The sequence below is a fragment of the Lissotriton helveticus genome, chromosome 3_2, assembly GCF_964261635.1.
Source record: "Lissotriton helveticus chromosome 3_2, aLisHel1.1, whole genome shotgun sequence".
Taxonomy (NCBI): Eukaryota; Metazoa; Chordata; class Amphibia; order Caudata; family Salamandridae; genus Lissotriton; species Lissotriton helveticus.
In genome coordinates this window covers 246,405,109-246,421,616 of record NC_136062.1, presented here as the reverse complement: position 1 = coordinate 246,421,616, position 16,508 = coordinate 246,405,109, and the positions used below count along the sequence as shown (strand labels likewise).

Sequence of the window (16,508 nt, the reverse complement as noted above, 5' to 3'; positions counted from 1 at the left end):
TGATTGACTTTGCCATTAAATAGGGTTTAAAATTACAATCCTTCAGACACCAAATTAAACCTTCCTAATTGCATCCCAATTGAAAGTCCTCACAAATTAGCGGTAATAAGGTAACCCAATATTATCCCATGGAAGAGGTAGGCCTTCAAGTAGTATTCACCTCACCCTCTCCTATGGGCTTGGTAGGGCCTACCCTAGAAGTGACTTATATGAATTAAAAAAGGTTTAAACCTAGCAGAGTGTTACTTTTGCCAGGTCGAAATGGCAGTTTAAAACTGCATGCCAGACTACAACGGCAGGCCTGAGCCATATTTAAAAGCCAATGTAAGTAAGTGAGTGGCACAATCTATGCAGGCCCAGTAGTACAATTTAATTTAGAGGCCCTAGGCACATGTAGGACCACGTTACTGGGGACTTGCAAGCAAATTAAATGTGCCAGTGGGGTGTAAACCAATATTACTGCATTTCAGGGAGCGAGCACAGGCACTTTAGCACTGGTTAGCAGTGGTAAAGTGTGCAGATTCCTAAGGCCAGAAAAAACGAAGTCAGCAAAACAGGAGTGATTTAAGGCAAGAAGTTGGGGAAAAAAGCACACCAAGGATGTCGTGTCCAGCAATAGTCTTACACTTGCTCATCATACGGATTGAGAGTCCCTGAATGCCTGCTTCTTTGTGTTTATTTTCGCATGTGTACACACACCTCTGTTCCTTCTGGTCTCTCTTTGCAGGACTAAGAAAGATGCAAGTTTAAAAAAGTTTTTCTGAAGACTCGTGTTGATAACAGAAACAAGCAGTGACATCTGAATACATGATTACACGAGATGCAACCTGTGCCAAAGATCCTTCTCTACAGATGTGAAAGGTGCCAAGTTCACTGCTTGCTAGATGAGAGAATGTGCGACCACTGCCCATCTCTGCCCATATGGATGCATTTTGGGACTTGTCTTCTCCTTAATCTGTTTTTCAATAAAATGATCATTATGTTCCTTTTTAAAACATGAGCAAGTTTTTTAATATTATTTTCATCAGTGTTCAATTGAAGAACTTGTCAGCAGAAATGTAATGTGAGCATACATTAATGTCACACAAGCAACACACCCATTGCCTTACCTGTTCTGTATTTGTGTAGCCTGCTCTACTGATGCCTGTGAAAAGGCCCATTTTGTGACTGTGGAGAATAGTTACACTAATTTTGCTAATATGGAGAACTCCCATTGTAGTTCAGCTCACACTACAAGTGTCAGGGCACTACTCCTCTCTTGAATGGGATTGCGTCTGTGTTGAGTATCTTACCTCCTTTGTCCTTGCTGCCTCCAAATCATGACCCACCAATTGATCATGCCTCTTTTTGGATCATACCACTTCCTGGGCATATACACCTTGGGCATATACGCCTTTCAGAATATACACCATTTTCAGGCTGCTGCCATTATGTGGTGTTTGAACCGCTCCCATGTCCGGCATGTTGTGTGAGTCCAAATCCCAACTATTGGTTGGTGTTCTGTGGGAAGTCGTCTGAATGCTGTCATATTTGGGAGTCTGAAGCTAGGTGAAACTTGTGTTATGCTGGCGTAATTTGGGTATTTTTTCACAGCACTTATTATGCAAAATCACAAAATATGTTATAACGCCACAGCGCATAATTACATGTCATTCACTGTGAATTCGCCATTCGCTGTAAAAATGTGTGTGAATGCACGTTAACAACGGAACTGATGAGTGGTTGGTGTTCCCTGTGCTTCATTGTTGTTGCACTTATTTTTAGCGTAAAATGCATCCTCACACTTAGGGCCCGATTACGATGGGGTAAGGAATGGCTCCGACCCTCGGTCAGAGCCATCCTTACCGCATCATAATCTCCTGCTAGTAGTAATTTTCGACCAACCCATTTTAATGGAGTCGATCGGAAATTATTACAAACAGGAGTTCCGAATGGATGACGACGGGCTCGGAGAGCACGTCCGCCATTCGAAAGGGCTGCAGTAATCCCTCAGCCTTCTCTTTCCGGCCGAGGGATTACAATGGAAGTTTCCCACTGCCTTTCTGTGCCGGCCTTTCCAACACAGACAGGCATTGGGAATCTGTCTCTGGGGGCCCCCAGCAGGGTCCCCATGGTTACAAGGCTGCCGAATGGTGGGTTAGAGGGCTCCCATGGTGCCCCCCTTTTGATCCATGAACCCCGCGCAGGCACCTTGAGGTGCCTGCCACAGGGTGTAGGGATGAACTGCACCTCTGCACTTTGCTATAAGAGCATGCATTCCCGTCGAAATGCAAGCTCCCATAGCAAAGTATAGGATTGCGTCCGAACAGGTGTCAGTCGCATCCTAATTCCTGGGCTGTAACCGACGACAGGATGTCGTTCGGTTACAGTTCCAAACTGATGTCGGACGGACATCAGGGCCTTAGTGTTCAAAGCATTGGAGGTATTGATTAATTTGATAAACAGTTCTGTCATATTTACTTGACCTTTCCATATGACCAACATGTTGTTGATGTACCTGTGCCAGACACAAATGTTTGTTTTGAAGGAATTATTGTCAGAGTAGTAGAATCTCTTCTCAAAGTTATGTACGCCTCAATATGAAAGACTCTTGGCGAAGGGTCTCTAAAAGAAGTACCACAGGATTGTAGGTAGAGTCTTTTTAAAGTAATTCTCTGTCAATATTATATGAGTTAAGGAGGTGATAAATTCTATTGGAGCCTTGTGTCCCCAATCTTGAAAATGCTTTCAATTACTCTAACGGTTTCAATTGTAGGTATAATTATGTATAACAACTCTATATCTAATCCCATAAGTATACTCTCCACTGGATTAGATAGCATCTGATTGATCAGTTCAATAATTTCTTTAATATCCTCTGAATTTGATGGCATGGATTAGACTAATTGTCTTCATTGATGATCTAAAAATTGAGATGAGGTACTAATATTGAACCAATCCCTGATTCTATAGGACGTTGAGATGTGGCTCATTTCGTCTTCTGAATTTTTGGGATTGCGTAAAAAAATGCAATGCGTGGATCTTTGTTGATTAAAAAAAAATCTTCTCTTTATTGGTAATCCAATCCCAATCTATTGTATCAGTAATGATCCTTTTGGTAGTTTTAAGGAGCCTAGGCGTAGAGTCTTGGGTTATTATCTTACAATTGTGTGTGTCTTCTAGGAGACTTTGCCATTTTTTATTATGTACTGGGGTATTGTGTAACACTGTTGCCCCCTTCTCATCTTCTGGCTTTAAAACAATCTATTTGCTGTCACCTAATTCTTTCAAGGCTCTTCTCTCATCCTAAATTGTGTTATAGTGTCTTGTTATACTCTGTGGTTGATTGTTTCTTGTTGCCATTTTTAGGAAGATCCACTTAAGAATGTTCTTAGTGGGTAATGTAAGTGTTACAAAGGGGAGGAATGACATGGAATTTCATAGGAAATCCACTTTCCTACCCTCAATAATACATTTCTCACCATGATGTTGATATTGTCAACCCACAGGGGATATATAATAAGACAGTATATCCTGAGTGAGGTTGTAGGAGTCTTGATAGAAGTAGGTACCAACAAAGAGATCGTGATAAAGCCAGCAGATAAACGGTGTGTAATAGTGTTACTGAATGCCTCAACATACAACATGACCTTCCATTTGGAGCATCTCTACACCCTAAACCGGTAACACAACTTGTACCATAGGGCACTTGCCTTTATGGTTGATTATTTTCATGCAACTTGTTCACTGGCAAAAAACTACTGCCTATTACTTTCAGCATCTACGTTGTTGTGGAAAGCACACATGTATATGTGACTAGAAATCCCTTTGTTTTCAGCACTCTGTAGGAGCAGAGCATGCAAGATTCAGGACGCTGTAAAAATGATTTTTGGGCTGCTAGGCTTGCAAGGTCTAGCACCCTGTAGAAATGCTTCTGGGTCTGCGGGGTATGCAAGGTCTAGCACCCTGTGAAAATGTTTCTCATGATCAGGGGCGGCACCTTCGTTTGAGCAGAGGAGTGTTGCCTCAGAAACCAAAATGTCCCCAAAAAAGCTCCAGTGATGAAATATAAAATGGTAATAAAGTTCATTTATTACCATTTTATTTTTCATCCACCCGTCCCGAACAGAGCGTCAGGATGGGGTGGGGCCTGCTTAGTGACAGCAGCAGAGAGGAGGTGTGGCTGCCAGGGTACTTCAGTTCAAAGTGCGCATGTCCCTTTGGCCGGCCGTCTTGCGATGGTCAGACAGATATGCACACTTTGAAACCTCTTTAACTCAGCTGTCTTAAGACAGCTGGGTTAGACTAAGCACAGGCCTCCAGTGACCTCATGAGAGCCGAGAAAGGCCGCTCTTTCCAATCCTCGTTCTGTTCTCATGCAGGTTAACAGCATGAGAGCAGCGCCAGGTTTGGTTTGGGGAGTTGTTGAGGGCCCCGCACTGGAGGCAGAGCAGAGAAGAAGAAACCGGAGTGAGTAGGACGATCGTCAGGTAAGTGCCTATTTATTTATTTTTTTAATATGTGCAGTAACTCACCCATTTGCCCACTCCACCACTCTCTAGTGCTGCGAGCCGCGACTGCTGATGATGCAGGGATTCAAGATTCAGCAGCATGTAGAAATGTTTCTCATGCTATTGAGTATGCCTGGTTCAGCATCCTGTGGAAATTATTCTCAAGCTGCAGTGCATGCAAGGTTCAGCATCCTGTAGAAATGCTGCCTCGACCCCTCTTCAAGACCAAACGACCACCACACCCTGATCCCCCACACCATACCAAGCCTAACATCCCCCTACCTGCTCCAGATAAGCGCAATACATCATCCGTGGCTCCCAACCCCCAGTCTCGACCCCTCTCCAAGTCTATACGACCACCACACCCTGATCCCCCACACCATACGACCTACTCCAGTACCCTATCCAGTAACGTAATAAACACCAAAAGACAACACATCTCCAGCAACGCACCAACAGGTCGTAGTGACCCCATGCAGAAGCAATCCCCCACCACTCAAGACGAGACGGACTGCCGTCTCGCCCGTATCGAAAATCAAGTCGCCTTTATAATACAAGGACTGAATCTAATCCTATCCAACCTCTTGATGCTTCACAACCCCCCATAAACACCCACCCCTTAAATTTTTACATGAGGACACACACTTTCATTTTTTTGTTTTTTTTTGTTTGTTTTTTAGGCACGAGGAGATTAAGTGATTTGCCCGGAATCACAGGAGGTTTTGGCATCGTTACCGAGACTCGAACCCAGATCCCCAGGTCCGAGGTCGAGCGCCTTAGCCGTTAGGCCAACTCCTCTCTCCTCAAGTTCCTCTCCCCGTTCCCAAGCCAGGCACCCCGTCCCTCCCCGCATCATGCCACGAGACCAAATAGAACCGCAGAAGCCATGTCCCCGGAGGAAGCGCTCGAGCTGTCCTCCTCATACACCACCCCTCGCGTCGAGCAATCTTCAATCCAGGTAATCACTGGCTTCAGAAGTGATCAAACCCTCCAGAAATCCCCTAGACCACCAGCCTTCCTCATCAACATCCCTATTGACCCTAAAGTAGAAAGATCGAACACGAACTGCATGCTTATTAACTGCAAATCCGCCTCGAAGCATGGCACAGAGCTGGCAGAAACCATACTCAATCATGACATAGATATAGCCTTCATCACCGAAACCTGGCTAAACGACTGTTCGCCTCCCATTCTGGATATGCTCGTACCCCCGGGCTTCTCTATCATCAAGGATAGGAAGGACCAAATAGGCGGTGGCGTGGCAATTATCCACAACAACAACATATTGATCGCTGAAATAGATTCCATTAACCACAACTCCTTTGAATGCCTAACCACCAACATCAGTACCGCCAACAACACTGTACTCCATTGTAACCTCCTGTACCATCCACCATGCAACACCACCTCGTTCACGGAGCACCTGTCAGACCTCATAGCCCACTGCTCCATCCGAAGCACCAACAACATAATTTTAGGCGACCTCAATCTCCACTGGAATGATGAGAATAGTGTTCCAGTACAAGCCCTGACTGACCTATTACACTCTAACAAGCTTACCCAGCACTGCTCAAAAGAAACCAACAACAAAAACGCAATCATGGACCCCATCATCGCCCAACAGGACGCATTCACTATAGACCACATCCTTCCAGTTGACTGGTCGGATCATCACCTAATTCTCTTCCACCTATTGCAACCAATCTTGTGTCAGCCCTCCACGAAAGACCCTCCAACGTGGTCTAGGAACCTATCGCAGATCAACACTGTCGAATTAGAAGAAAAAATATCCTCCCTCCTGCACATCTCCGAGGACGGCCTCTCTACTGCAGAACTCACAGCACACTACAACACAACGATGTCCTCCATCTTAGACCAACTCGCCCCCGTGAAACTGAAAAAAACCAGGAGCATCCCCTCAAGAACATGGTTCAACAAGGACATCAACAAGGAAAGAAGGCAACTCAGATCCTCAGAACGGCTCTGGAGAAAGAACCCCTCCTCTAGCCACTGCGAAAAGCTCAAATCAGCAAGAAGAAAGTACAAAAATCATATCAACAATGAAAAAACCAACTTCTTCTGTACTGCGCTCAATAAGGCAAAAAACAGACCAAGAGAACTATTTGACATCATTAAAAAACAAACGTCCAAGCCGTCGAACTCCCTTGTCCAGCCCTCTAAAGCCTTATGCGATAACTTCGCCAACTTCTTCAACGACATAATCGATAAGATCGAACTTTCCCTTGACATCAACCCACATCCTCCAGGCAACAACCTCACAGCAATCGAAACCACCTTGAGCAGGCGTCCTGCAATTACTTGGTCCGCCTTCGACCCCGTCACAGAATCTGAGATTCTCAACTTAATCTCCACATCCAAACCCTCATCCCACAACTTGGACCCTATACCATCCCAATTGGCCAAAGATCTGAAACTCACCCTTGCCCCACTCTGGTGCGAAATCATAAACAGCTCCCTTAAAACGGGCACCATACCCGACTGCCTCAAAGTCGGACAAGTAACACCTCTCTTGAAAAAACCAGGCCTAGACTCTAACCACCTGAATAACTTCAGACCGGTCTCCAATCTTCCCTTCTTGGTCAAAATTCTCAAAAAATGCGTTCTCCATCAACTGAACAAACATATCGACACTATCAACCTGCTAGACCAGCATCAATCAGGTTTTAGAAAAGGTTGTAGCACCGAAACTGCAATCCTTAACATTGTGGATGACATTCGTTACTCCATTAATTCAGACCATTGCTGTTTAGTCATCATCCTTGACCTGTCAGCAGCCTTCGACACGGTAGACCATAGTCTTCTCATCAAGGCTCTCAAAGAGAGAGCTGGTGCAGATGAACAGGTTCTACAATGGTTCTCATCCTTCTTCCAGAATCGCTCCCAGAGAGTCAAAATCAAATCCTTTACTTCTGACGTTCTCCCTGTGAACAGAGGCGTCCCCCAAGGATCCGTTCTCTTCCCTCAATTGTTCAACATATACATGGTACCCCTCACCTCCATTTTGAAGAAAGCCAACATCCCCTTCCATCTATATGCAGATGACACCCAGATATACCTGGAATCCTCCTCTCTCAACGACAGTCTAAGACTCAATAATACTCTCAAAGAAGTCCAAGAGTGGCTATCATCGAACCACCTTAAACTCAATCAAGGTAAAACCGAGATCCTCCTCATCTCCAACAAGGAAGAAAACCCGCAAATGACGGAGTGGCTGAAAGCCATTGATACTCTCAACACGAATCTCACCCTGATAAACTCGGTAAAATCACTGGGAATCGCCCTGGACCACAAACTATCCATGACTAACCACATCAAGAACTCTACTAAGAATGCCTTCTTCAATCTGAAGCTACTCAACAAAATCAAACCCTTCATTCCACCTACGGATCTCAAACAAGCCACCCAATCTCTGGTGTTATCCAGACTGGACTACGGGAACGCGAACCTCTGGTATGCCTCTCTCTCACCTAGCACCCCTAAAAACCACCCACAGTGCAGCGGCCAGAATGGTCTCAGGAGTAAAAGAATTTGACCACATTTTTCCGGCACTCAGAGATCTAAAATGGCTCCCAGTGGAAATGCGGGCCAACTTCAGAACGGCCTGCCTGACACACAAAGCCTTACACACAAGGAAACCAGAATACCTAGCCTCTAAACTCAAGAAAGCCGGTCAATCTAGAAGTCTCAGAAGCTCCAACTCCCTCCTTCTCATCCCCCTGAAAACACGCAAACAGAAAATGGCAACCCGCTCCTTTGCAGGGAATGCTCCAAAAATCTGGAACGCCATCCCCGTGGACATCAGAACTATTCCCTCCTTTCTAAAGTTCAAAGGCCGCCTAAAAGCCCTCTACCTCAACCATGCCTTCCCAAACCCAATTACGTAACTCTCAAGCTCCAACATGTCAGCCTTTAGACCGCTCGCCCCCGCAACCTACCTCATCTCCCTTATCCTCCCCATCACATGAGGTCTACACCACCAGGAGAATCTCTCTGAATAATGCTCTGCCGAGTCAGCAAGAATTCTCCCTGACCATTATACCTCAACGAGGACCTCCGATCCCCTGAAACCTATTCCTCAGCGTCACACCTCAGCCCTCATCGCCTGTGGACTATCTGAATGCATATCTTTGTGTGTATTTTACCTGTGGACTATCAGATCGTTTATCTTTGTGTATATTCTATTTGTTGACTCTGTATTTGACTTCTACATTTCCTGTTGTAAAGCGCTCCGATACCCTCGGGTCTGGCCAGCACTATAGAAAACTCCTAAATAAAAAAATAAAAAGAAATAAAAAATAGTTCAGCAAACAGCAGAAATACTTCTCATGCTGCAGGACATCTAAGAGTCATCACCCTATAGAAATTATTCTCATGCTGCAGGACATTCATCACCATTTAGAAATGCTTCTCATGCTGCAGGACATGCAAGATTCATTACCCTTACGAAATGCTTCTCATGCTGCAGAACATGGAAGATTCATTTCCCTTTAGAAATGCTTCTCGTGCTGCAGGACATGCATGATTCATCACCCTTTAGAAATGCTTCTCATGCTGCAGGACATGTATGAATCATCACCCTTTAGAAATGCTTCTCGTGCTGCAGGACATGCAAGATTCATCACCCTTTAGAAATGCTTCTCGTGCTGCAGAACATGCAAGATTCATCATCCTTTAGAAATGCTTCTTGTGCTGCAGGACATGAAAGATTCATTACCCTTTAGAAATGCTTCTCGTGCTGGCGGACATGCATGATTCATCACCCTTTAGAAATGCTTCTCATAATGCAGGACATGTATGAATCATCACCCTTTAGAAATGCTTCTCGTGCTGCAGGACATGCAAGATTCATCACCCTTTAGAAATGCTTCTCGTGCTGCAGGACATACAAGATTCATCACCCTTTAGAAATGCTTCTTGTGCTGCAGGACATGCAAGATTCATCACCCTTTAGAAATGCTTCTCGTGCTGCAGGACCTGCATGAATATTCATCACCCTTTAGAAACGCTTCTCATGCTGCAGGACATGTATGAATCATCACCCTTTAGAAATGCTTCTCGTGCTGCAGGACATGCAAGATTCATCACCCTTTAGAAATGCTTCTTGTGCTGCAGGACATGCAAGATTCATCACCCTTTAGAAATGCTTCTCGTGCTGCAGGACATGCAAGATTCATCACCCTTTAGAAATGCTTCTCGTGCTGCAGGACATACAAGATTCATCACCCTTTAGTATTGCTTCTTGTGCTGCAGGACTTGCAAGATTCATCACCCTTTAGAAATGCTTCTCGTGCTGCAGGGCATGCATGATTCATTACCCTTTAGAAATGCTTCTCGTGCTGCAGGACATGCAAGATACATCACCCTTTAGAAATGCTTCTTGTGCTGCAGGACATGCAAGATTCATCACCCTTTAGTATTGCTTCTTGTGCTGCAGGACATGCATGAATCATCACCCTTTAGATATTCTTCTCATGCTGCAGGACATGCAAGATTCATCACCCTTTAGAAATGCTTCTTGTGCTGCAGGACATGCAAGATTCATCACCCTTTAGTATTGCTTCTTGTGCTGCAGGACATGCATGAATCATCACCCTTTAGATATTCTTCTCATGCTGCAGGACATGCAAGATTCATCACCCTTTAGAAATGCTTCTTGTGCTGCAGGACATGCAAGATTCATCACCCTTTAGAAATGCTTTGCGTGCTGCAGGGCATGCATGCACCATCACCCTTTAGAAATGCTTCTCGTGCTGCAGGACATGCAAGATACATCACCCCTTAGAAATGCTTCTTGTGCTGCAGGACATGCAAGATTCATCACCCTTTAGTATTGCTTCTTGTGCTGCAGGACATGCAAGATTCATCACCCTTTAGAAATGCTTCTCGTGCTGCAGGACATGCAAGATACATCACCCTTTAGAAATGCTTCTTGTGCTGCAGGACATGCAAGATTCATCACCCTTTAGTATTGCTTCTTGTGCTGCAGGACATGCATGAATCATCACCCTTTAGATATTCTTCTCATGCTGCAGGACATGCAAGATTCATCACCCTTTAGAAATGCTTCTCGTGCTGCAGGACATGCAAGATACATCACCCTTTAGAAATGCTTCTTGTGCTGCAGGACATGCAAGATTCATCACCCTTGAGTATTGCTTCTTGTGCTGCAGGACATGCATGAATCATCACCCTTTAGAAATGCTTCTCATGCTGCAGGACATGCAAGATTCATCACCCTTTAGAAATGCTTTGCGTGCTGCAGGGCATGCAAGCTTTATCACCCTTTAGAAATGCTTCTCGTGCTGCATTACATGCGAGATTCATCACCCTTTAGAAATGCTTCTCGTGCTGCATTACATGCAAGATTCATCACCCTTTAGAACTGCTTCTCGTGCTGCAGGGCATGCAAGCTTTATCACCCTTTAGAACTGCTTCTTGTGCTGCAGGGCATGCAAGATTCATCACCCTTTAGAACTGCTTCTCGTGCTGCAGGACATGCAAGATTCATCACCCTTAAGAAATGCTTCTTGTGCTGCATGGCATGCAAGATTCATCACCCTTTAGAAATGCTTCTCATGCTGACATGGAAGATTCATCACCCTTAAGAAATGCTTCTCATGCTGCAGGACATGCAAGATTCATCACCCTTTAGAAATGCCTCTCGTGCTGCAGGACATGCAAGACTCATCACCCTTTAGAAATGCCTCTCGTGCTGCAGGACATGCAAGATTCTTCACCCTTTAGAAATGCTTCTTGTGCTGCAGGACATGGAAGATACATCACCCTTTAGAAATGCTTCTCGTGCTGCAGGACATGCAAGATTCATCACCCTTTAGAAATGCTTCTTGTGCTGCAGGACATGCAAGATTCATCACCCTTTAGAAATGCTTCTCGTGCTGCAGGACATGCAAGATTCATTACCCTTTAGAAATGCTTCTCGTGCTGCAGGGCATGTTAGATCACCTTTTCGAAATGCTTCTCATCCTGCAGGGCATGTAAGATTCATCACCCTTTAGAAATGCTTCTTGTGCTGCAGGACATGCAAGATTCATCACCCTTTAGAAATGCTTCTCGTGCTGCAGGACATGCAAGATTCATTACCCTTTAGAAATGCTTCTCGTGCTGCAGGGCATGTTAGATCACCTTTTCGAAATGCTTCTCATCCTGCAGGGCATGTAAGATTCATCACCCTTTAGAAATGCTTCTCATGCTGCAGGGCATGTAAGATGATCACCTTTTCGAAATGCTTCTCGTGCTGCAGAACATACAAGATTCATCACCCTTTAGAAATGCTTCTTGTGCTGCAGGACATGCAAGATTCATCACCCTTTAGAAATGCTTCTCGTGCTGCAGGACATGCAAGATTCATTACCCTTTAGAAATGCTTCTCGTGCTGCAGGGCATGTTAGATCACCTTTTCGAAATGCTTCTCATCCTGCAGGGCATGTAAGATTCATCACCCTTTAGAAATGCTTCTCATGCTGCAGGGCATGTAAGATGATCACCTTTTCGAAATGCTTCTCGTGCTGCAGAACATACAAGATTCATCACCCTTTAGAAATGCTTCTCGTGCTGCAGGACATGCAAGATTCCTCACCCTTTAGAAATGCTTCTCGTGCTGCAGGACATGCAAGATTCACCACCCTTTAGAAATGCTTCTCGTACTGCAGGACATGCAAGATCCCTCACCCTTCAGAAATGCTTCTTGTGCTGCAGGACATGCAAGATTCATCGCCCTTTAGAAATGCTTCTCGTGCTGCAGAACATGCGAGATTCATCACCCTTTAGAAATGCTTCTCGTGCTGCAAGATATGCGAGATTCATCACCCTTTAGAAATGCTTCTCGTGCTGCAGGAAATGCAAGATTCATCACCCTTTAGAAATGCTTCTCGTGCTGCAGGACATGCGAGATTCATCACCCTTTAGAAATGCTTGTCGTGCTGCAGGACATGCGAGATTCATCACCCTTTAGAAATGCTTCTCGTGCTGCAAGACATGCAAGATTCATCACCCTTTAGAAATGCTTCTCATGCTGCAGGACATGCGAGATTCATCACCCTTTAGAAATACCATTCGTGCTGCAAGACATGCAAGATTCATCGCCCTTTAGAAATGCTTCTTGTGCTGCAGGACATGCAAGATACATTACCCTTTAGAAATGCTACTTGTGCTGCAGGACATGCAAGATACATTACCCTTTAGAAATGCTACTTTTGCTGCAGGACATGCAAGATACATCACCCTTTAGAAATGCTTCTTGTGCAGCAGGACATGCAAGATTCATCACCCTTTAGTATTGCTTCTTGTGCTGCAGGACATGCATGAATCATCACCCTTTAGAAATGCTTCTCATGCTGCAGGACATGAAAGATTCATCACGCTTTAGAAATGCTTCTCGTGCTGCATTACATGCGAGATTCATCACCCTTTAGAAATGCTTCTCGTGCTGCATTACATGCAAGATTCATCACCCTTTAGAACTGCTTCTCGTGCTGCAGGGCATGCAAGCTTTATCACCCTTTAGAACTGCTTCTCTTGCTGCAGGGCATGCAAGATTCATCACCCTTTAGAAATGCTTCTCGTGCTGCTGGGCATGCAAGATTAATCACCCTTTAGAACTGCTTATCGTGTTGCAGGGCATGCAAGATTCATCACCCTTTAGAACTGCTTCTCATGCTGCAGGGCATGCAAGATTCATCACCCTTTAGAACTGCTTCTCGTGCTGCAGGACATGCAAGATTCATCACCCTTAAGAAATGCTTCTTGTGCTGCATGGCATGCAAGATTCATCACCCTTTAGAAATGCTTCTCGTGCTGACATGGAAGATTCATCACCCTTAAGAAATGCTTCTCATGCTGCAGGACATGCAAGATTCTTCAACCTTTAGAAATGCTTCTTGTGCTGCAGGACATGTAAGATTCATTACCCTTTAGAAATGCTTCTCGTGCTGCAGGGCATGTAAGATCACCTTTTCTAAATGCTTCTCATCCTGCAGGGCATGTAAGATTCATCACCCTTTAGAAATGCTTCTCATGCTGCAGGGCATGTAAGATGATCACCTTTTTGAAATGCTTCTCGTGCTGCAGAACATACAAGATTCAGCACCCTTTAGAAATGCTTCTCGTGCTGCAGGACATGCAAGATTCATCACCCTTTGGAAATGCTTCTCGTCCTGCAGGACATGCAAGATTCCTCACCCTTTAGAAATGCTTCTCGTGCTGCAGGACATGCAAGATTCACCACCCTTTAGAAATGCTTCTCGTGCTGCAGGACATGCAAGATTCCTCACCCTTCAGAAATGCTTCTTTTGCTACAGGACATGCAAGGTTCATCGCCCTTTAGAAATGCTTCTCGTGCTGCAGGACATGCGAGATTCATCACCCTTTAGAAATGCTTCTCGTGCTGCAAGACATGCGAGATTCATCACCCTTTAGAAATGCTTCTCGTGCTGCAGGACATGCAAGATTCATCACCCTTTAGAAATGCTTCTCATGCTGCATTACATGCGAGATTCATCACCCTTTAGAAATGCTTCTCGTGCTGCAGGACATGCGAAATTCATCACCCTTTAGAAATGCTTCTCGTGCTGCAGGACATGCGAGATTCATAACCCTTTAGAAATGCTTGTCGTGCTGCAGGACATGCGAGATTCATCACCCTTTAGAAATGCTTCTCGTGCTGCAAGACATGCAAGATTCATCACCCTTTAGAAATGCTTCTCATGCTGCAGGACATGCGAGATTCATCACCCTTTAGAAATACTTATCGTGCTGCAAGACATGCAAGATTCATCGCCCTTTAAAAATGCTTCTCGTGCTGCAGGACATGCGAGATTCCTCACCCTTTAGAAATGCTTCTCATGCTGCAGGACATGCAAGATTCATCACCCTTTAGAAATGCTTCTTGTGCTGCAAGACATGCAAGATTCCTCATACTTTAGAAATGCTTCTCGTGCTGCAGGACATGCAAGATTAATCACCCTTTAGAAATGCTTCTCATGCTGAAGGACATGTATGAATCATCACCCTTAAGAAATGCATCTCGCGCTGCAGGACATGCAAGATTCATCACCCTTTAGAAATGCTTCTCGTGCTGCAGGGCATGTAAGATGTTCTCCTTTTCGAAATGCTTCTCATGCTGCAGGATTGCAAGATTCATCACCCTTTAGAAAAGCTTCTTGTGCTGCCGGATATGCAAGATTCATCACCCTTTAGAAATGCTTCTCATGGTGCAGGGCGTGTAAGATTCATCATCACTCTTTAGAAATGCTTCTCGTGCTGTAGGACATGCAAGATTCATCACCCTTTAGAAATGCTACTCCTGATGCAGGACATGCAAGATTGATCACCCTTTAGAATTGCTTCTCGTGCTGCAGGACATGCAAGATTCATCACCCTTTAGAAATGCTTCTCGTGCTGCAGGACATGCAAGATTCATCACCCTTTAGAAATGCTTCTCGTGCTGCAGGACATGCAAGATTCATCACCCTTTAGAAATGCTTCTCGTGCTGCAAGACTCATCACCCTTTAGAAATGCTTCTCGTGCTGCAGGGCATGCAAGATTCATCACCCTTTAGAAATGCTTCTCGTGCTGCAGGGCATGCAAGATTCATCACCCTTTAGAAATGCTTCTCGTGCTGCAGGACATGTAAGAGACATCTTTGTCTCAGTGGGGACTGAGGTGGTCATTGGCTTCAACTTTCCTCGAAACGTAGAACATTGATAAAGACAATGTCCCATGAGACCTCAGCTTGTGCAAAAGACACATTTTGGCTGCTGTAGATGTGGAGAGATGCTTCTGCCTCCCTAGCATTCTTTATTCAGTCTGGCATGCTGCCAGGATGACTTCACATTCAACAGAGAGGAACCAGCTGTTGCGAGTAATCAGTGACATCTTAAGGAATTTGGAGGTCTTGGGCAACACATATTTTGGGGCACCTTGTCTGGATCACCTTTGGAGCTACGGCCCAATTTCAGCTAATTCCAGCCTTTGTGATGGCAAAAAATAATAAATTATATGTTAATCTTTCAGAAACCCGGGCATGAAAAGTAGCTGAAATTTCAAGCCACCTTTTATCCACCATCCAAACAATACCACAAGAAATGTTGAAAAAACATTGTGTTTGGATCTAGATTTTGTTTTACTGTAAAAACAATATTTTATGTTGAATTCAGTGTCTAAAGTAAACCAGCCTTTTCCTCCCATTGTATGAAACACACTGTAAGGGTGACTTGGTAGCTTTCTAGTGGCCCAGTGCAAAACATTAAAATAAGACAACAGCACACAGCCTTTTACATTGTGGCTTTAGTTGACAGGTATTCATAATCACAAATAAATCTATCCTCATTACCGGCATTGTTGCTGTAACAGTGACAATCAAAGCTCCGCTTTGAGGATTTTCACCATTCCATCAGATAAAATCTTATCATTTTCTTAATATTTATCTTCCCTTGCCTTGTCCTCCTTCTGCTCCTATGGTGTATACACATCTCTGGCTAAGGAAAGAGAGAAGTAAAATAGAGGAACATTGAGGTAGTGATAAAGAAGAAGTAGAAAGATGGGTGATTTATGACAGATGTAAGATAAACAGTCAAAGGTGAAGTGGCTAGAAGGAAGGACTCAATAAGGTAGAAATAGGAAGGGGTGGGTATAGAAAGAGATGAAAAGGGCTGGGTGGCTAGGTAAGGTTTTATAATGGAGTACAGAGAAAGAAAGAGTTACAGAAAACAAGCAGGGAATTTCAAGAGAGGAGTGCGGTACGCTGTGGAGTTATTCGAGAGAAAGGTAAGCTATAGAGAGGTAAGCTAGACGTAGATGAGAGAGTGGAGATGGAGAAGGCTTAGGTACCATAAATTGTGGAGTTAGATATAGAGAAGTACAAAGAGATGGGTGGGATACAAGCAAAAAGGCAAGGTAGAGAAATTTAGGGCCATATGTATCAAGGAACCAATTTGCGATTCTGTAATAGCGATTTTAAAGAAATCGCTATTTTAGAA

The 16,508-nt window shown here is 44.4% G+C and overlaps 1 protein-coding gene across 1 annotated transcript in view; it reads left to right on the top strand.

Annotated features, from left to right (window-relative positions):
- LMAN1L (lectin, mannose binding 1 like) overlaps nt 1-1,000 on the top strand; it is a 362,659-nt gene extending 361,659 nt beyond the window's left edge. The window contains exon 13 of the mRNA XM_078685130.1: nt 728-1,000. Coding sequence (XP_078541256.1) covers nt 728-764 — 37 coding nt within the window. The 3' untranslated portion in view covers nt 765-1,000. The remainder of the gene's footprint in view (nt 1-727) is intronic.
- The last annotated feature ends 15,508 nt before the right edge of the window (nt 1,001-16,508 follow it).